Here is a 20,418-nt window from a genome sequence, read left to right as displayed (position 1 = left end):
CACTGAAAAGTTACTTAGCGTTCCAAAAATATCTAAAGGAACTGGAGAAGCCATGGCTGAGGCTACTGTAGCAAGTCTTTCAGAATGGGGAATAAAGAAAAAGGTTATTGGAATGTGTTTTGATATAACCTCTAGTAACACAGGAATTCATGCAGGAGCTTGTACATTAATAGAAAAGTTTTTGCAAAAAGAACAGTTATATTTGGACTGCCGTCATCACATACATGAAGCCATAGTGTCTGATGTTTTCAAAAGCTGCTTTGGGCTAACCAGTGGTCCAGATGTTTTGATTTTTAAAAAATTTAAAGAACATTGGAAATTTATCAACCAAGAAGATAATCAATCCCTCAGTTATAATGTTTTAACAGAAGATTTTTTGAAACATTTAAAAGATGAAACAATTACATTTGCAACAAAGTGTTTACAAACAGCTGGTAAACAACCAAGGAATGACTACAGTAAGTTTTTAGAATAGACAGTATTGTTTCTTGGTGAAATTCCTCCGAGAGGAAAATGATTTAATACGCCTGGTGTCTTTCATCATGCTCGTTTGCTGTCAAAAGTCATCTATTGTATCAAAATATACATGCTTAGAGAACAGTTTAAATTGATATTAAAAGAAGAGAAAACAATATTGTCATTTAACTTGTTTGCATCTCTCCTGTATTTGTCTTCATGGTTGCCATGCACATTTTCTAAGGATGCTGCAATGAATGACATATCATTGTTAAATAAACTTGAGACATACAAATCTTTTGATGAAAAAATAAGTTAGACTGCAGCAGCTGCGGTACAAAGACATTCGTGGTATTTAAACGAAGAACTTATTGGATTGTCATTTTTTTCAAATCATGTTTCATCGGAAACAAAACAAAAAATGATTTCCAAATTAAACACTAAATCAAATGTAAAAAACCAAAACAATATGGAAATGTTGCTGATATCCATTTGAAGTCAATTGAAGATTTTGTAACATCAAAGTCGTTGGTTGTTTTTGAACAAATGGGGATTTATTTTACATCATTGCTTTCCACTGATCCATGTATCTGGAATGCTCTCGAAACATGCAAAAAGGCCTTATCAGAATTAAAAGATTACGAATCACGAATGATTGTGCTGAACTTGGTGCTGCATTAATAAGCCAATAAAATGAAATATTGACTAAATGAAGAACAGAGACAATACTTACTGAATTTTGTTCAGCAACACACACAAAGAATTCAAATCAGCTAAGAAATCATTGCTTATTCAAATGAATTCAAAATAAGGACTGTTCAAAGTTCATTGTTCAAAGATTACTGAACTGATTCTAAGTACATTCTGCAATGCATTTACTTGTTATTACATTATATTATTAACAGCTGTATTATATAATATGTTAACTTTTAGTTAAAATTTTTTATAAAACTTATGAAATAAAATGTTCCAAGTTAATGATGTACTTTAAATTGAAATTAAAAATCAATTATGAGTACTTAAAAGGCTGCAAACTTCAAAAGTCTTGAGCAACCTCTAAATATTTCTCAAAATGGCTAAAAATTTCTGTACAGTTTTATTATAGTGTTTGTCACCACTTAAAAGGTTTTAACGTTAACATTTCAAACGTTTTTTTTTGAACCACCCTGATATATATATATATATATATATATATATGTTATTTAAATGGAGAAAAACAATATTTTAATAGTATTTAAAGTTTCGTGCCTTACGGCAATCACCAGCTATTAATTACAAATTAAAAACGTAAAAAACTTTTTAAAAAACGAATCAAATTTACGGTAGAACGAATTCTGATGTAATTAGCAAAAAGACGCAATCATTTAGTCTGCAGTATCAAAAGAGTTTAGAAGGAACTTGTTAACATGTCCACATTTAGATGATATTTCGCTTCTTTTGTTGAGTAGGTTGTTTTCTTTTTGCGATAAAATTTCAAACTTCTTGTGAAGGCAAAGGTTACAGGTCTTGGTTTCAGGGTTGGAAGGTTTGCATCGCTTTACAATTCTCCACTTTATTATAGGTGTGATGGCTTTTTCTTTGTATGTACAGTTGCAGGTGTTTTTTGGTATGCTTCTTTGGTCTTGTAAAATTTTGTGATTATGTGAATTAATAATGGATTTTACGTTTGGCATACAGCTATAACTTACCTTGATCAATTTTCTATTAAAAATTTTGTGCAATCTATGATTTACCGCGAAGTGAAGGTCAACCAATGCAAGTAAACGGTTTCCTATTTTTGTTTCCACGTTTTGAATGAATGGAGGGTTAAACGTTATAATGTTTCGCTTGCGTTTTGTATTTTTAGTCGAGGCAACTTGATGTTGATAACTAAGATTACATTTATAGCCTGCTTTATTTAAAGCCTCTTCGTAAGGTGGAGTGGGATTTTTAAAAATAAGTTCGTTTGATGAAGTTGAAGATAATCTTAATTGAACAGTGCGAGGTTGTCTATAACACTTTGTGGATGGTTGGAATTATAACACTTGGTGGATGGTTGGAATCACAGTTGACGTAACTCAGTTCGTTATCACATTTCGAGTAAGGTCGAAAAGAATTATTATTAAGATCAAGTGTCACATCGAGATAATTTACGATTTTCATATTGCATTTAATGGAAATAAGAAAATTATTACTTTTAAATATTTTCACAAAATGCTTTATGATTTTTTCCATCTGCTGGCCGTTTTTGTTTTTAAATATTGCTACCATCGTAAGCCCCCATTGTAACATCGAACTGCCCCCCATTTTTCTTAATCCACGTTTCATTGTTGTTAAAAAGTAAAGATTTTCTTGCATGTTCAATTATTGCTTTTTGTTCCGAGTTTATTAAAAGGTGCTGTTTGGCAAAGTTGATTGCAGCGTTGAGAGTTTTTTCACTTATTGAAGGATAAAAATCATTAATGTCAAAAATTAGAAATTTGTAGAGATGTTTGTTTTTAATTTTTTTAAACCAGTCGGTGACATTTAAGGTGCTTTGCCATTGGTTTACAAGAAGCTTACTTTTGAGTTCATTGCTGATTTGAGATAAAATAATTTTGGTTATTCTTCCTAAATCGTTTTTTGCTGGATTTAAGAGTCGAACAGTAGGGTTGTTGATAAAGTTTTCTTTGTGGTCTTTCAATGTAATAAAACATCCAGAAGAACCGTTTATTTTGATTTTATTAAAAACATCGTGGTTACGCAAAATATTATTCCCTTCTTTATTTATTTTGTCTTTTAGTTTTATGTCACCTTTTTTGTAGGTGGTGGTGATAACATTTGTTAAAAGGTGGTTATATTCTTCTTTAGATAACTTGTACATATTTGAGGTTTTGTCAGCCTTTATAAGCAATTAATTAGACATTTGTATGGTTTTTATGTCCTTTTTCATTTTATTTTAAAACGTGTTATTGACTTTTCTAAATTTTATTGTTCTAATTAAATGTAATACGTCCTTTTCGAAAGAAGCCATTTCTTTTATTTGCGGTGGACATTTTATCGAATTTATTCCATAGTTCACATAAGTATGATCGCCTTTAGAAGTTAGTTTGCTGTTAATGAAAAATAACGCCTTCCAACTCATCTTCTTCAAAAATGATTCAGTTTTCTCGATTAGCTTTAGTTTGTATTCTTTTTCCGATGGTATTGGTATGTTTTTGACTACACAGGTGTACAAAAAATTTATTGCATTAAATTTGACATTTGTTCTTACATAACTTTGATACGCTGAATTCAAATCTGGCATCAGATTTTTATGGAAAGCTACAGATTTTTTGCAGTAAACATTTTTTTATTTTGCAAAACATTACAAATAATTCTAAAATACAGATTTGAAACTCATTTGGAAGTGCTATGATATATTTTTTACCATAAAAGTTGTTTACCGAACTAAAACAAAAGCAGAAAGCAGATGAAAAAAAAGTGAACTGTTTAAAATAAACATTTTATAAATATCGTCCTATAAATAAAGTCCTAGCAAACCTATCAACTTTTTATTGATTAATAACAAAATCATGTTTTACTTTAGTTTTAAAAAAGATTGCAGATTACATTGTTTAATTAAAACTATTTAATCAGGAAGAAACTTTTGCTTGTTGCTCTTTCTTTTATAAACTTTTCCTGAGTCTTCTCGCTTGATGCCCCAACAGTAGTCTGCCATCATATGTATGTCCCATCGTCCTTGGTAACGATCTTCGATTGTCTTAAGATCTTGATGGAATCGCTCTCCTTGCTCTTCACTCACAACTCCAAGATTTTCAGGAAACTGGTCAAGATGACTATTTATATAATGAAGTTTTATACTCATTTTGCATCCAAGATCACAAGAGGCTTTCAACATTTCATCAACTAAATCCGCATAGTTTTCTGCTTTTTTACCAAGAAGTTTTTCTACAACAACCACAAACGACAACCAAGCTGTTTTCTCTTTGATATTCATTGTTTTAATGAATTCTCTATCTTTTATAAGATAGCGAATTTGTGGCCCATTAAAAACTCCTGCTTTTTTTTTCTCAATTGACATACCTGGTAATGATGTAACTATATACTGAAAGCAATCACTATCAGCTTTCAGTGCTTTAACAAATTGTTTCATGAATCCAAGTTTAAGATGGAGTGGTGGAAAAACTATTTTATTTCGACTAACAATGGGTTCATTCACAATATTTTGCATGCCCACTGCGAGAGTCTTGCGAATGGGCCATTCTTTTTGTATCCAGTGTTGATTTCTTGCTCGACTATCCCACATACAGAGATAACATGGAAACTTTGTAAAACCCTTCTGCTGACCAAGTAGAAAGTTAACCATCTTTAGATCTACACAAATAATCCAGTTATATTCGCGATATTTAATCAAGTAAAGCACCATTTTAATGTCATCGTAAGTTTCTCGCAAATGAACAGAATGACCAATTGGTACAGAACCAAAAATATTTCCATTGTGCAATAGGACGCATTTGAGGTTTCGCTTTGAGCTATCGATAAAAAGTCTCCATTCTATTGGATTATATACAAATATATAATATATCAAAAACTGTAACAGGAGACTAACTGTAATAGGAGACCTGATATATCATGATAGTAAACAAATATATTGACTTCTGAAAAAAAGTTAACAAAGTTTTCATCTCTTGTTCTAAAGTAAGAAACTTTTGCAAAACTATCAACTAGGTTTTTTTCCTTTAAACGTGATGCTAATACTTCTGCATCTTGCTTAGAAAGTCCTAAATCACGAACTTAGTCATTCAGTTCTATCTGACTGAAACACTGAGGCAAACTGAATTGTTTAGCATTAGATGAGAAGTCTTCCGAATCTGGTAAAACTTCTACTGTTTCTGTAGCAGACATACTCTCCTCGTCTTCTGACAAAAATAAACCTTTAAAAATTGGAAATGGAATCTCTTTAGAATGTTGAATTGGTCTAATAGCAGAAGGAATGTTGGGATAAGTTATTTTTTGCCTCTTTATTTTGCCAACACCAGTAGTATTAACAAGACAAAAATAGCAGTTGTCAATGTGGTTTTGTGGTTCCCTCCAAACCATGGGAACTCCAAAAGGTAAATTCTTTCTTTTTCCTTTTGTCCAATCTCGAAGACTTTCTTCACAAATATGGCACACAGTATGTGCAGCCCACTTTTTTTCTTGCTCGCCAAGTTTAATATCAAAATATAATTTATATGCTAGTTTTACAAAATTAGTAATGTTTCGTCTTTGTCGAACAAGTGTATAGCAACCACAGATATAACAGAATTAGTTAAGACTATGCTTGCACTTATGTCGATTTGAAGAAGCCATCATATTATATATTTGATCTAATAAAAACAATGATATGATTACTTTTTTTTATACCTATTGAATAAAAATACATATGAAAAACAAAGTTTTTAAAAGATAAATAAATTGGTTATTGCAAAAAAACTAGAGCTTACCAACAAAAACGGACCTTATATTTGGATTCAGCGTTTAAAAATACATAAAAATCAGTTAAAATATCTCATGCAACAGAAAAAAAGTTTTTTTTTGTTGACCTGTGTTAATTAAATTTGCTGAAATCAAGTATTTCTTTTGCTAAATTAAATTACAATTTTGATTAGGAGTTGTATAACAAATTTTGCGCACATCATTTAATAAAACGGTAGTTAAATGATTTATACGACTGTTACTTTATAAAATCTTGAATATAAGCAATAATTGATAATAAAAATCCTCAAAAATAAGGTAAAAATAGAGAAAGATAAACAGCGGGAAATGAAAGTGAGGAATGGTAATATAATAATGTTGATCAGATAAAAATCAATAACCCTCAACCATATAATATTGCTGATAAATATTTTTAAAAATGAAACAACACAAAATGATGTTTGAATTTTGAAAACTTTAAGTTCATCACTTTATTTTAAAAAGTAAACGTGATAGCAATATACGCAAAACAAAATCTTTAAAAATGATTTACACAATATGACGGCCGTTCACAATTCGAACGTTTGCTCCATCTAAGTAAAAACAATTGTTGATTACATTAATTGCTTCAACTTTGGTAACTTCTCCACAATTACTTACATCTTTTTTTATAGCATCAGGATAAAGCTTCTCTAAGATTTGCATAGCGTGATATGTGATATATTTCCAATACAAGTAGTGATCGCTAGCTGTTCCATCGATTTCCCAGCTCGAATATCGCGGTCCAACTGATTTGTAATCTTTGCAGAGAACCCATTCATTTTTTGTATCATTGTTTTTAAAGCTCCAGTTAGAAGTGACATAGTCATTACAAAAACCGATCGCGAACTCAGAGCTATCTATTTCAGTGAAATCACCGAAGACTTGAGGGCGATGACATCTACTCGAATGATCATTGCTATCATCCGCATGAGTTTGATTGCAAGGTGCTCTACAAAACGGGCACTTTGTTTTACATTGAAATAAATGGTTTTTAATATCATTTATCAGTTGCGATTTCAACTCCCGTTCTTCTTCTGGAGAAAGTTTGAGTTGATTACTATCTGCACATTCAATTAATGAGGCTACTTTTGTAATCAGTTCTTTTTCAACCTCCATTTCGTTTTCAAACCCTAGCTCTACAACAACATCAAAGTCTTTCTCTCCAATTCCTAATTTTGTTATAAACGAATACTCGCAAATATTTACTTTAAAGGATTTGAAGCCATGTGGTACAAACTTATTTAGGCGTTTTGTTTTTAGTTTTTCAAAAATTGCGTTTATCTTCAAGTTTAATTCAGTTCTAATATCTGCTTCTTTGTTATCATTAATTTTTTGAGAAATTTTATCTTCAATAGAGAAAAATGGATCGTTGAAATAAGTTTTAAGGAAAGTCATTTCTTCTTCATTAATTGAATTTTTTGAAATAGTTTCAACAACATCACGAAGAACCAATCCATGCACATGTAGCTTTTGTGTGATCCTCTTTAAAACCAATACTTTCAAAACGCGTCTAATTGAAACTAAAGCTTGTTTCTTTGCTGCAGTCAAAAGAAGCGCTCTTATTTGACGAGCAGCTATTGTTATATCTTTTTCATTTCTTAATATTGATATGAAAAGCTCTTTGGTTGATTCATTCTCTCTTTTAATCTTTTCCATAGAATCATTATGCACAAAATAACTTTCTTGTGCAAAAATAAATCTTTTAACAGCAATTTGTGCTGCAAAACATGCAAATAACGCTATAAAAGTGGTAGTTAAAATGAACTTTTCACTGCATTTAGCTCTCGAGTACGTATCTTTCAAAATTTCAACTGCTCTTTTCAAATACTGTTGAACAAACAGATTGCAATCAAATTGCGCGTAAGGTTGGAGTTTCAATTGAATAACGCCTCCTATGTTTCTCAAGCAAAGCAAAGTAGTTTGTATACGATGAATAGCTAATGAAATCATGTCCTCGATTTCTAGCATTAAATCTCTTTAGTTAGGTGTAGTGAACGACATTGCTTTGTCACGTACAATTTTAAAATAATCTAAATACGAAGTCTTCCACTGGAAATGTTCTAGTAAACTAATCCACTCCACTTTGAACTTGTTTTCGAGTCTATCACCAAATCTTTTAATAGTGCTATCAAACTTTGCAGTATGCCCATAACTAATATAAAGTTCTTGCTTAAAAACCTCCCTCACATCAGCGGGAATGAACTTTTTGTTATCCCGCTTTTGAAAATTGTCGATAAAACCATTCCAAAACATTTAAAATTCACTTTCACATTCTTCCTTGCTGAACTCTACATTACCGACATCTTGGTCCTTTCTCTTCTTTAAAAGGTCTTCTGCCACTTTTCTTGTATGTTTTAGTAAATCAGCTTTGCTTTTCATCAATTCATTTTCAAACTCTAAACTATTCCGTTGATCATTAAAATATTTTTCAATGCATCACTCGCCATTTCTCACAATATTGAAAATGTTCTGTTCCATTCTATTAATATAGCGCTGTTTCCATTTTAGAAAAATCTTCTGGTTAGCGGTTTTTTTATCGATAAAGTTTGTGAAAGCTTCAGCTTGGGCATTGTTTAATTTGATAGATTTAGCAGTGAATTCATTCAGTTTTATCGCTAAGTATTCTCGACAAGCGTTTGCTTCGAAGCGAGACTTAAAGGATGCTCTAATTTCATTATAAACAGTTTCAAGATATTCGTTTAAACTACATTCGATTTTTGATCTCCATATGCTAACTTCGTTTTCAATTTCATATTTGACTTGAATCTCCGCATTGTTATTTAGACTCAAAACAAAGTTTTCTTCTAAAATTCCGTTCCACACCGTATGGCCTCTGTTGGAGGCCATTTTGTTTATAATATGATCTCTTAGTTCTGAACAAGCTTCGCTATATGATTGATTTGGCGGTGCCATTGAGCAAGATCCTTCCAGGAGATGTGGGAAATAAAAAACATCATGTTCTAGTGAAATGTCAACAATATCTTGAAAGTGTCGATATCTCTTTTGCATTATACTAGCTTGTGCTACAACGACTGCATTCATATGTTTAATGAAGGTATTGTGACCAGATAAATTTTTTTCTCTCGCAGACGGATCACAGTTTTGAAAAACAAACACGACGTTGGGATGAAAATCAACCATATTCATTCTCATGAGCGTACATATGAGTACTTCTAAAAAGTTTTCTATGTCGTTTGGCAACTCTTTGCGCACATTAGCTATTACAACATTTGATATCCCAAGAACGAACGCTGTTATTTCGTTATCGTGCGAGTTGCTACTTTTGTACTCAGGAGCGCCTAACCCTTCTGTGTCAACAGCAAGAATTACATCGTTCTTGTAGTCTTCCAAAAATACTGGAATCATTTGTAAGTAGGCTCCTTTCGTGCAGCGCCCAGCACTTACAGGAAACTGTACTCCAAACATGGTGTTCAGTAAAGTTGACTTACCAGAGCTCTGAGTTCCGAGCACTGTTAATACAAAAATTCTTGGTTCATGCTTTAGGTCATAATATTCCATATAGGATATTTTGAACACCTTGAAAACCTCTTTCAGCCAAGTTACTGGAACTGATAATCCGTCACCATCTATTAGTTCAAGTGCAATTCCATTCAAAAGAAAGGTAGCAGCTAATTCAGGAAGCATGTTCATGTACTTGCTGAGTTCTTTGTTTAAATTGTCCTGATTTCTATATAATGCTTCATATATCCCACCAATCTCACGAATAATCGTTTCAACTCCTATAGATATATACAACAAATAAATGCTTAGGTCATCACAGCGTTTTTGCCGCTTCCGCTGCTCATTTGAAAATGATATTTCGTCGTTTAAATTTTTGGTTTCTTTTCTCTGAAGTAAATTTAACTGCTTTGCGGCAATTGAATATTGATGACGAACATCAGGTAGATGCGTTAACGACCAATCATCCATATAATATTTAACATCACTAAAATATCTAATTGTCGTCTCTATGCAATTACATTTAAATACCTCCTTCAAGAAATTAGACATCAGATGAGGAAAACCTTTTCGGATTATTTCGGACTGCTCCTTTCTAACAGCTAGGATTTCATCACGGTGCTTATATTTCTGATCAAGATTCCGAGTTCTAGCTTCTGCGTATCGTTTTATTGCAGACTGTATTGGAAATAACTTCATTCTAACTTGCCTTCTCTCCTGTTCGCTTGACTTTTTTATGAGATCTAATTCTTTAAGAAAGGACTCACTGATATATCTTGCTTTTGAGTTTTTTGAAATATATTCTGGAGCTAATTGGGAAAACCTTTCGTTAAGACTGAGTTTTTGTAAACTGTTTTCAAGAGCTTCTTCTATCTCAACAGTCACAGTCTCTAATAGTTTATGGTAGTTTTCATCAATAATTTTATACCGAACATTGGGACAAACTTCATTAAATAGAACACGTCTACTTTTAACATAACTAGCTGATTCTTTTGTCATTAAAACTACAGGTTTTTTCAAAGTCGTTTTGTTATTGCTTTCTGCTAAAGCCATTAGAAAACTAAAGTTATGCTTATCTTTGGACATATCTATTCCATAAAGTGCAAACAATACATCCGAAGCTAGTAGATATAAAATGCGGGTTCTAGCGCATTGATACCCTTATATATGGGGGGTTCTAGCGCATTGATACCCTTATATATCGGGGGGGTTGACTATTTTTGCAAGATGACGGTTTTTTAAGTTCTTATCAAGATATAAAAATAATGATGTTATTTGTATATTTGTTAAGATGTCTTTCTGTTGACTCACCTTTTTTTTATTTAAAAAATTTCTTACCGTCCATGTAATCGGGTCTTGTAGTGTCCAATAGCCAAGGTTCTGTGAGTGCTATCATTCAATAGGATCCTCTTATCGTCGTTAGCCCTGAGTGCGACTTTGTTGATTTCTTCGGTGTAATTTTCATAAAGATGAGAGCGGATAACGTTCATGGTTGCAAGATTTTCTTTCTTATCCATTAAGCATTTGTAGTAATATTGATGTTTGATGTGATTTTCAACGACTTTCTTTTGGACCCCTTTGCATTTTTTGTGTTCTTCATTTTCTTTAGGGATGTAGTAAGAGTATAGCTTGGGTCGAAGTCCAACAAACTCTTTAGTTTGTTTACCAGCAGCCTCATCTTTGAACTTGCCAATAACCTTTTTATTTAATCCCACTTTGAATCCAACGTTTTGAATAGCGGGATGGTCTTTTGGAAATTCGCTCGTGTCAAATTTTTCAAGTACATCATCGGCAATGTCTTTGTAAAAATCTTCCGTTTCGATTTCGTAAAAGAGCGAGTCAGTGTTGGTCATGAGCATCTTGGCTTTATTGTCGTATTTAGGCTTCATGTAGTCATAGTGGTGTTCAAACATTAAAATTTTGCTGATGTCTAGGATGCACATTCCTAAAAAAACAGGTTTGTTGTAAACCACCTTTTTTCTCTTCATGTGAACCGCGATTAATTTTTCATCAAAAATGGTGAAGCTTTCGAATTGAGGTTTTTTGGATAATTTTAAGGCTTCTTTTTTTGTGGTGACAAGTCTAACGTCAACATGATTTTCGATGTTTTCCATGGTTTTTCCAAAGGCGGAGTTGTTTATGAGTTTGAAAAATTCCTTATCAGATTCGAAGGGTGTTTCTGTTCTTTTTTCGGTGTTGAAACTGATGTATGGTTTCATCCAAGGTTCTTCTCTAAAGGTGAAGCCTCGATGAATTTTGGTGATGACTAATCCCATTCGTTCATAGAGTTTTAGGTTTTCATGATGGACGACGTATTTTACTTTATTGTTGAAATTGGGAACCAGCTTTTCTACTTTTCCAATGGTTAATCTTTCAGGAGCGAAAGGGTAATCATTGTGTAAATTGTGAAGGTGATCGTGGTAATCTAAATCGACTTCGAGAATGCATGGCATATGACGCCAATTTTTAAGCTCTTCATCAGTCATCCATCTGAATCCTCCAACGGGAAGAGGTTTGCTCATGGCCCATCCGTATAAATTGTTGGCGTCTAAATACTGGAGGAATTTAGATGGTTGTGAAGGGTCATAATCTTGCATGTATTTGTTATTGGCAGTTCCATATCGGTTTGAGATCATGCTGATACCACCGCGTATTCCTTTTTGAGTCATGCGAAGCATATCAGGATTGCTAAAAAGTTCTATTTTAGCTTCAGTCTTTTTATTACAGGCCTCCATAGCGAGTCCAGGGCAGGTGAAATACCAGGTGGGATCTTGTTCGTAATATTTTATGCATACGTCTCTAAAGTTTTCAATAACATCAGTTTGAATGAGCACGTGTGAGATGTTGTACAGCTCGTGGTAATGTTTAAAGGTTTTGCATCCAAATACGTTCCAAACGTTTTGCGCATGCGCATATTCTTCTTCTTTTATTTTAGTGCCATTGAGTTTGGAGTTGAATGCTTTGATAGGAGGCAATTGCGTTTCGGAAAACTTTTCAATGGAGTCTACCCAATCATAAGGGTAAATGCCTTTTTTTCTTATCAAGTTGAACTGTTTATCTTCAGGATAATATTTTCTAACGTTTATGCATTGTTCATCGGTTAGATTTTTAGTTAGTTTGTCTAAACCGAAGGATAAGAATCTGTAGCTGTCAAGAAACCTCATTTCTTTCTTTACTTTTTTTGGTTTTCCAGTTTCCTCATCAATATATTCTCTCACTTTGATTTTTTTTGAGAAGCTGATGTATTTTTCTTCATTGTTGGGTATGCAATTGAGCTCTCCGCCTAATTTCTTGATGAACAAATGGCTATGGTAACCGGATAAATTGTGTAAAAAAATGGGTATGAAACTTGGGATTTGATAATCTATGTTGCATTGGTTGTGAGCAGCTCCACGGTACTTTCCAGTCAAATGACAGTGATCCCACACTTTGTCACCGTTAAGATCATTTTTGCAAATGTGGCATTTGGTTGCAGCTTCAAAATTCTTCTTATCCTCATCAGCCTCGTGTTTCTTTTTCTTCCATTGTTGTTGTCTTAAATCGCTATCGTTCCAAATCTTTGTAAGGTCTGCTTCAAGCATGGTGATAAACTTTTGAGCCACGTCATCCTCTTCGCTTTCTGCTGTGTACATGACTGGTTTTTCTTTATAAATGGTTTCGTCGAAGCATTTGATGAAGTAGCTGAACGAGCTTGGAACATGCTTTTGATATTGTTTGGTGTATGACTGTTTTTAATCAGGGGTGCAAGTGTTGACAGGTTTGGTGAAACATTCAAAGTCGGCATTGACCACAAACGGAACTCTCATGGACATGTTGTAGTTTTTAAACTGAACGGTTGTTCCTTCTTTAGGAAGTTCAATTGGAACTGAGATGTGTTTATAGCAGTCTTCTTGATGTTTTTGAAGCTTTTCTTCTTGGTCATAAGCTTGGATACAATTTCTGCAAATGTGTTGTTTTCTTTTTCCTTTTGTTACTGAAGAACCAACCAATCTATCTAAGTTTTTAATGAGACAGTAATGGTTAGTGTCTTTGTTTGAAATGAGCAGCAAATCAACATTATGCTTTCGATCTAAAATTTTGGATATTCGTAAAGGATGGATTATTTTTTCTTCGTACCCAAAGACGTTGATGCTAATATCTGGATTATTCGCTTCAAACTTGTTGATACCTTGAGTAAGAGAGACTGGAAATTCTATTCCATTCCAATTGAGCTCTTCTGATTTTAGAATCAAGTCTTCATCAATTCTTTCGTTGTCTCTATTTTTCAGATTCAGCGCCCTGGTGACACTCCACATAAAGCATTTATTGTCATCGTTTTTCATGTTGATGATCGCCTTTTTACTTTTTAAGATAGGAGATAGCTCCATGTAGGAAGAACCGCTGAAAGGAATCCAATCAATCATGTTAACTTCTACTTTTAAAATTTTGTTAACTCTCCAATTGGATCCTTCCTTGTTGTAGTTGGACATGTTTTCAAGAATTATTTCTTTCCATGTTTCAAAGCTTTCTCCTTTGTCTGTTGATTCGAGAATAATTTCATATATAGACGGAAAGACCACAGTGCGAAGATTTTCTTCTCCAGTAGCAATATTCACACGCGTCATTTCGCAGATTAAAACAAGGTTCGTTTTTGTGTTTTTTTTAATGACTTTGATGGCAGCCTCTTTGACCATGTTTAAAAAGGCGCCAGGGTCTTCATATCGAATAGAGGGAGTGTAAGAAAATTGCTCAGTGGCGTGTTTTAGCGCATGATTAGTCATTACAAACTTAACAGAAGCACCAAATACGACGCCTTTGAGAGAATTGATTGTTTCTTCCACTCCATTTCTCACGCTGCTCACTGCATTTTTCACCGTAGTTGGAACGTAGGGATCAACGAGAGCATTTATTTTGTTAAAACCGTTGTAGACAGTCTTTGCAATTCTTGAAAGCCATCCAGGTTTTGACGCAGCGATGTAATCGGGTGTAATAACGTTTGTTGAATCGACAACAGGTGTGTCAAGGATGGATGGTTCATTTCTTGACACTCGATTTTGCAAGCGAGCAGACCCGAACGAAATCAAGTCATTGGAAACGGGATGAGGAGCAGGTACAGGTCTTGATGCAGGAAGCGGTCTTGCCTCAGTCGTGCGTCTACGAGGGCCATACCCAATGATGGGTTTTGTATTTTTTATAGCTTCAATGAGCTTGGCTTTTCTTAGTCTTGAGATGCCTTTGACTCCTCGGTCATTAGCCATCTCTCTTAATTCTTTCATATTCAGTTTATCCATTTTATAAAAGGAAAAAAATTCTTTAACCCATTTCAATTTTTGCCGTGATCAAAAAATTTTAATTTTCAGCAAATTAAAATCTCGTTACGACTTAATCACTTCTATTTGATAACCGTGTTTATTGTCAAAGTATTTCCAGTAGTGACCCGTTTCTTTTGTTAATTGGTAATGAGACTTGTATTCAGTCACTTCACCCGTTTTAACATGGGTAATTTTATAAGTGAAAGGATGGTTTCTAATTTTAACAAGTCTTTTCCATTTAGGATCGACAGGCTTTATTTCCTTTTTAGGCAATCTCGGCCTTCCCACAGGTTTCCTTTCTTTCACCTTTTCCATTAATTCGTCTTTATTTAACAAATTGTTTTCAAACGCGATCAGTGTCAAAGCCAACAAATTGTTTGCTGTTTTGTTAACACCATTTTCAACCAGCAACTCTTTCAAAGCCTTTTTTGTGTAATGCATTTTTATTTCTGAAAGATTTTATTCATCTTAATTCAATTTTTTTCAATTCTTTTTAAAGAATTAAAAATCATTTTCCAGGATCTTATGAAACAAGATAGTTGGTAAAAATTTCTCTTATTGAATCGTATACATGCGCTTGACCCATTTCATCAAATCTAATCGTATACTTTCTTCCCCACTCGTCATGTGCAGTAAATTCGCATCCAGCCGCATGAATTTCTTTGTCTTCATCAAACAGATGTGCACGACCCATGGTATCAAATTCAATCACATACTTCCTCTCCATCTTTTTTAATTGTCGTAAATTTTCTTACTCGAGTTCAATTTTCTCTCTAAAATGTCTATGCATTTTATTCATCTCTAATGAAGTTTTTTTCATCTTAGAATCTTCATCCATTTCGAATAATGGAATGATGAGGTCGATTTGAATCTTCATCCATTTTAGAGAGTCATAGTCTCTCATCAGCAGTTCCTCTTCACCAAATAGTTGGATCATTCGGTGATGTTCTCCATCAAGGGCATTGACAACATCATCTGTATCAACCAAATCATTAAACATTTCACTGTTTCTACCTAAGATATATTTTAGATAATAAATATCGCGCTCAAAAAGCCTTTTTATTTTGTATATGTCTGTTTTACTCAAATCACTGCTCACGATTTCATCAAACAGCTGACTTCTGAGAAGGTAGAGGTCTTTAATCATTTCATGAATTGACGACATGTACTCATTTTTAAACGCATCTTTCATCAACGGTCTACTCAGTTTCCAATAAACTTTAAGTTCAAGCTTGTAAATTTTTCTAAGCATTTTTCCAGACTGCCAGAGTTTTTCAAGCAGTGAAACTTGATATTTGCTTTGCATGTTACCCATCTTTTTTAATCGTCGTAAATTATCTTACTCGAATTCAATTTTTTTATTTTTCAGCAAAAGGAAAATATTCGAATTTTTGGAGCATCGTGTCCATTTTCATTTTTGCAAACATTTTTTTCTTTTCTTCCCAATCGCAGTCCAATTCAAGAACGCGTTTGTCAATCGCTCTCAGCTTTTCTCGCTTTTTCAAATGGACCCACTCTCTGTTGTGCTCTTTGATTTTTTTCTCCATCCTCGAAAAGTCATCCTCTTTTTCTTCCCACAACATCGCGTAAAGCTCGTCTCTTTTTTCATCGCTGTACATTTCAGGAATTTTGAACGAGCCACTCTCATACTTGAACGCAAGAGCCTCGAGCTGTCTTTTCTTTTTCACATCAGGCTCTCTTCGGCTACACTCTAGAAAAAACGGGTGAAACGTCATTTTATTTAATGATCTCAATCTTAATTCCTTTTTCATCTATTTTCCCATTTCGTTTCTCAAAATAATTGTTGCCGTGCCCCGTCTCTTTCATCGCTTTGTAAAGAGAGCCGTATTCAATCACTTCTCTTGTTTCAGCGTGCGTCATTTTTACAGTCACGGGATTGTTTCGGATCGAACGGAGTCTTTCGTATTTGGAGTCTATCGGTTTGACGTCCTCCATCATCGCATTTTAATCGATCAGATGGTTCTCCAGCGCAATCATCGCCAAACCCATTTTGCTTTTCGACGTCTTGGAAACGCCATTTTCGATAAGTAAATTTTTCAAATCCTTTTTCGTAAAATTCATCCTTTTATTAAGGACCCATTTATTTTTCTCGAGGCACCTAATACACAACGTTCATTTTGTTTCCGTCGGATTTGATTCTGAGAAGCTTGTCAGAGATCACCACGGCAAAGGCTTGAGTGTCTGCAGGAACGTTTGCGTTAAAGGTGGCTTTAATTTGCACGTCCAACACGGTTGATTTTAACCTCTCAGCCTGCTTACTCACGTCAAAAACTAAAATAGGGCAAATGTGTCTGTAGTTCAGCGCTGTTATATTTGGCTGGGCGACAATTTCGCTGATTCCAAAAATCTTGTTGTCAAACTTGCACGCGTCTCTGTAAGCCCTAGAAAATTTGTTGTTTGTAAAGGCCAAGTCGTAATCCACAGCAGGATACCTTTCGCTGTTTAAGGTCACATACATGTTTTTCAAATCGCAGTGGTTGAATACGGAAGGGTTTAGATCTTGACTGCCGTCTTTATTGGTCTGAAATCCAACAATGATGTACCTTGGTCGTTCACTGGCTGATCTAGCACTTAACCTCCAACTGAACGTATTGGACACTGGCACGGCAATGGTGTCGCTTTGTCTGGATCTAAACGACAACGGAACGTCCACTTTGGACTCGATGAGTTTGTAAAGACGGTTGTTTGCCATAACAGAGGGAGTGACATGAGGCATAAACAAAGACAGTTTGCTCAAGGTTACTTTTCCTGCGGCTATTTCAGCGCTCTTAAACATCGCATCAACGTCGCTCTTTCTTACAATGGTTATCGTGTGTTTGAATCCGTAAAGAACTTTTTCGTAATCTTCACATAAACCAAAAATGTGCTTCAAAGGAATGCAAAATGAAAAGGTGCCTTTATCAGCAGGCTGCTTAATGATGAAATCCTGTCTTGCGGTAAAACCGCTATTGTTTGCAATATCGGCAAGGGCAGTGCTGTCTCTTTGCCACAGCTGATTCATTCCTTCCGACACTTGGAACTCTACAGGATATTTCAGTTAACCCAGCATGGTAGTAGCTTGACCTGGACTGTATATGGTCTCAATCTCTTGATTCGACAACTGATAAGAAATCTGACTGAACAGGTGCATGATGCCGTTGTTAACAAGAGTAACCACATCCGCATCCGCATAGGAAGTACCGTCTGCTTTTGTCAGTCTTCCTTCCACCAAAAGGTAAGCATCACAGGGACGCGTGAACAAACATTGTTGCTCAATGTTGATTCTTATCTCACAGGACGTGTTTAAATTGGTGCTAACCGGTTCATATTCGTGAAATTCATATCTCTCAATATCTTCATCAATGATGATTTCTTCTGTAATGTCTAAAACATCTGAATTTGCCATTTTTCTATACCAAAGAAAAAAAATTTTCAGGTCTTTATGCGATCTTCAGGCCTCTTCCCATTTTTACCAGGTCTTGGATACGGATGGCGTTTTTCATGGACAGAGACCCTCCAAGAGAGGAATAGTCGCTGCTAACCTTTGGAGCTGATGGCCCAATCATTCCGGAAATAATGTCTTTGCTTTTTTGAGTAAGAGCAACTTTTGGAGCATTTTTAGGATTTGGAGTTCCAGTCTTGGCATACACCTTTTCTAGCGCCTTTTTGCCTTGGTCAATGGCCACATCTTTCGCTGTCGCAATCGCCGAAGAAGTCAACTCTTTCCCTGCAGATTTTGCAGCTGTAATCGCCTCTCTTCCCAACTCGCTTTTTGCAATCTTGCCAAATTAGATCCTGCTCTTGACGCGCCCGATGCTGCTGCTCTTTTTAAAAAATTACGCAACGTGTCCATGATTCCACTTCCTCCAACAACGTGTTTCTTAACATATCTGTTTCTGTAAATGATTGTTTTTAAATACGCGAAAAAAAATTATTTGGATCCTTCAGATCACCTTCATTATCGATTTGTACTGGTTTTTATTAATCACTTTTTGTCTCAACAGCTCATCACAAATGCTCACAGCTTCATTTCTCGATCCCGTATTCCCAGCACGACAAGCAGCCACGCTCAATTCAAGCTTTTCCACCAACGCATTCGGATCGCTCGGAAGAATGATCACTCCTAAACCTTTCTTTTTCTAATCATAAACTTTTTTCATGCGATCCTTGTAATTATTATATTCTTCAACACTCATCGTATCTTTTCTTTCTTCAATAAGTGCTAAACCTTTACTGTACTCTTTTTTTAACTGCTCCTTCCTCTTTTCTTTTTCAGCAAGCTTTTGATCAAGCATTTGAAGATCTTAACTAGTAGGAGCTGAAACAGGATCTTCTCTACCCTTGTGAGATTTCAGCTCATTTTCAATAGGGATGATGAATTGATTGTATTTTTCAATCTCTGAAGCTCTGGGTTTGTTATACCTCGCATCCGACTTTACAGCCTCACTCTCTACTAAAATTTTCGAGTAATTAGCCACATCTTCTGCTGTCACATTCTTTGAAACGTTTGGATTGGTCATGAGATCCCAAAGACCTTTTGTTCCTTCATACTTTTCACCTCCAACAATAATATCGTTGCCTTCAAACATCACTCCCATTTTTCCAATCGTATATTGACCATCGCTTTTGCTCAATTCAAACTTGTTCTTATAGCTTCTTTTAAATTTTGCTCTTGTGTCCAGATCAAACAAACTTTTTATAAATTGATCGTTTTCAGGAAAAATAGATCCTGTTGATTCTAAATAAGTCTCCTACTCTGGTTTAACCTCGGATTTAACCTCGTTTTTAACCTCGGATTTTATCTTTTTGAGCGTCTTTTTGTTGCTTTGAATAAGAGGCTTAAACAGCTTTCCCACATCCGTCTGAAAATTTGCATCTAAAATGTTGTCGTTGATGCTGTTCTGATAAATTCTCTTTCTTCTGTCATTAATCTCTCTCACAATTTCATCTCTTTTATTCGGGTCTTGTATTTTAAAAAAAGACATGGTTTTTAAAATACAATAGAAAATATTTTCCAGATCCCTTTTTAGATTCTTTGAATCCGTGGGAAATCATCATGATTTCTTATAAAAATTGTTGAACGCTTGAATCGCGTCATCACGACCTTTTTGGATCAGTGTCTCTTTAGCCAATTCATCTATTCCGTTTTTAGTTTTAGTTCGTATTTCCTCCGTCAACGCTTTAAACTTTTGAAGCTCACCAAGAATCAACTGAAACTCTGAATCGCTTATTTTATTATCAATCAACGCTTTGGAAATGTGCTCGCTGATCGTGTTCAGTTTTGACTCTGCCAACACTTTTATCTTTTCGTGCTTTTCCGCTTTCAAAGCCATTCTTTTATTCACTTGGCCTCCAACAATCGATAAAAAACCCATTCCAATAGCCACACCTTCAAACGCAATCGCTGCTGGACTTGCAATAATGGTTGACAAAAGCCCTATTCCAGTCGCACCCAATGCTATGCACAATCCCTGCATCGTATTGTCCACATTTGAAATGATCCTGAAAACGCGATGGTACTTTTTGCTGAGATGAACTCTCTTTTTCCTCTCGTTGTCAATCTCTTTTTGGATTTCGCTTATTTTTTAAAGACGGTAAACGTGCCCTCCTTCTTCTGCAGGAGCCGTTGGAAGAGTGGGGTATATTCCTTTATAACTGTTATAATCCATTTTTATTAAGAAAAAATAAAAAATTTTCTTCCCTCGCCTCTATGGCTTCAAAGGATCTAAAAGAAATTCACGATGCAAAGACT

General features: G+C 34.6%; 3 protein-coding genes across 3 annotated transcripts; all 3 read right to left on the bottom strand.

Annotated features, from left to right (window-relative positions):
• Positions 1 to 3,359: 3,359 nt before the first annotated feature.
• On the bottom strand, positions 3,360 to 8,134 carry LOC149878140 (uncharacterized). Its single transcript, XM_090073128.1, has 2 exons — positions 6,535 to 8,134; positions 3,360 to 5,786 (listed from the first exon to the last, which is right to left on the bottom strand). The coding sequence occupies exons 1-2, from the start codon at positions 7,882 to 7,884 to the stop codon at positions 5,769 to 5,771; spliced, it is 1,368 nt and encodes a 455-aa protein (XP_089929254.1). The 5' UTR covers positions 7,885 to 8,134; the 3' UTR covers positions 3,360 to 5,768.
• LOC149878139 (interferon-induced very large GTPase 1-like) lies at positions 6,332 to 10,804 on the bottom strand. Its single transcript, XM_090073127.1, has one exon. The coding sequence runs from the start codon at positions 10,459 to 10,461 to the stop codon at positions 8,353 to 8,355; it is 2,109 nt and encodes a 702-aa protein (XP_089929253.1). The 5' UTR covers positions 10,462 to 10,804; the 3' UTR covers positions 6,332 to 8,352.
• Positions 10,805 to 16,785: 5,981 nt separating this feature from the next.
• LOC149878138 (uncharacterized) lies at positions 16,786 to 17,688 on the bottom strand. Its single transcript, XM_090073229.1, has one exon. It carries the CDS (start codon positions 17,686 to 17,688, stop codon positions 16,786 to 16,788), a length of 903 nt encoding a protein of 300 aa, XP_089929355.1.
• Positions 17,689 to 20,418: the final 2,730 nt, after the last annotated feature.

This window comes from Hydra viridissima, unplaced genomic scaffold, assembly GCF_058129835.1.
Source record: "Hydra viridissima isolate aposymbiotic clone 2 unplaced genomic scaffold, HvirCarnegie_v1 scaffold_15, whole genome shotgun sequence".
In the NCBI taxonomy this organism is placed as follows: domain Eukaryota; kingdom Metazoa; phylum Cnidaria; class Hydrozoa; order Anthoathecata; family Hydridae; genus Hydra; species Hydra viridissima.
Note: the sequence above shows the minus strand (reverse complement) of the source record. Positions and strands in the feature narration are given on the sequence as shown.

Bases quoted from the DNA above. Each gene is read 5' to 3' on its own strand.
- LOC149878140 (XM_090073128.1), bottom strand. From the start codon at position 7,884: ATGCTAGAAATCGAGGACATGATTTCATTAGCTATTCATCGTATACAA.
- LOC149878139 (XM_090073127.1), bottom strand. From the start codon at position 10,461: ATGTCCAAAGATAAGCATAACTTTAGTTTTCTAATGGCTTTAGCAGAA.
- LOC149878138 (XM_090073229.1), bottom strand. From the start codon at position 17,688: ATGAATCAGCTGTGGCAAAGAGACAGCACTGCCCTTGCCGATATTGCA.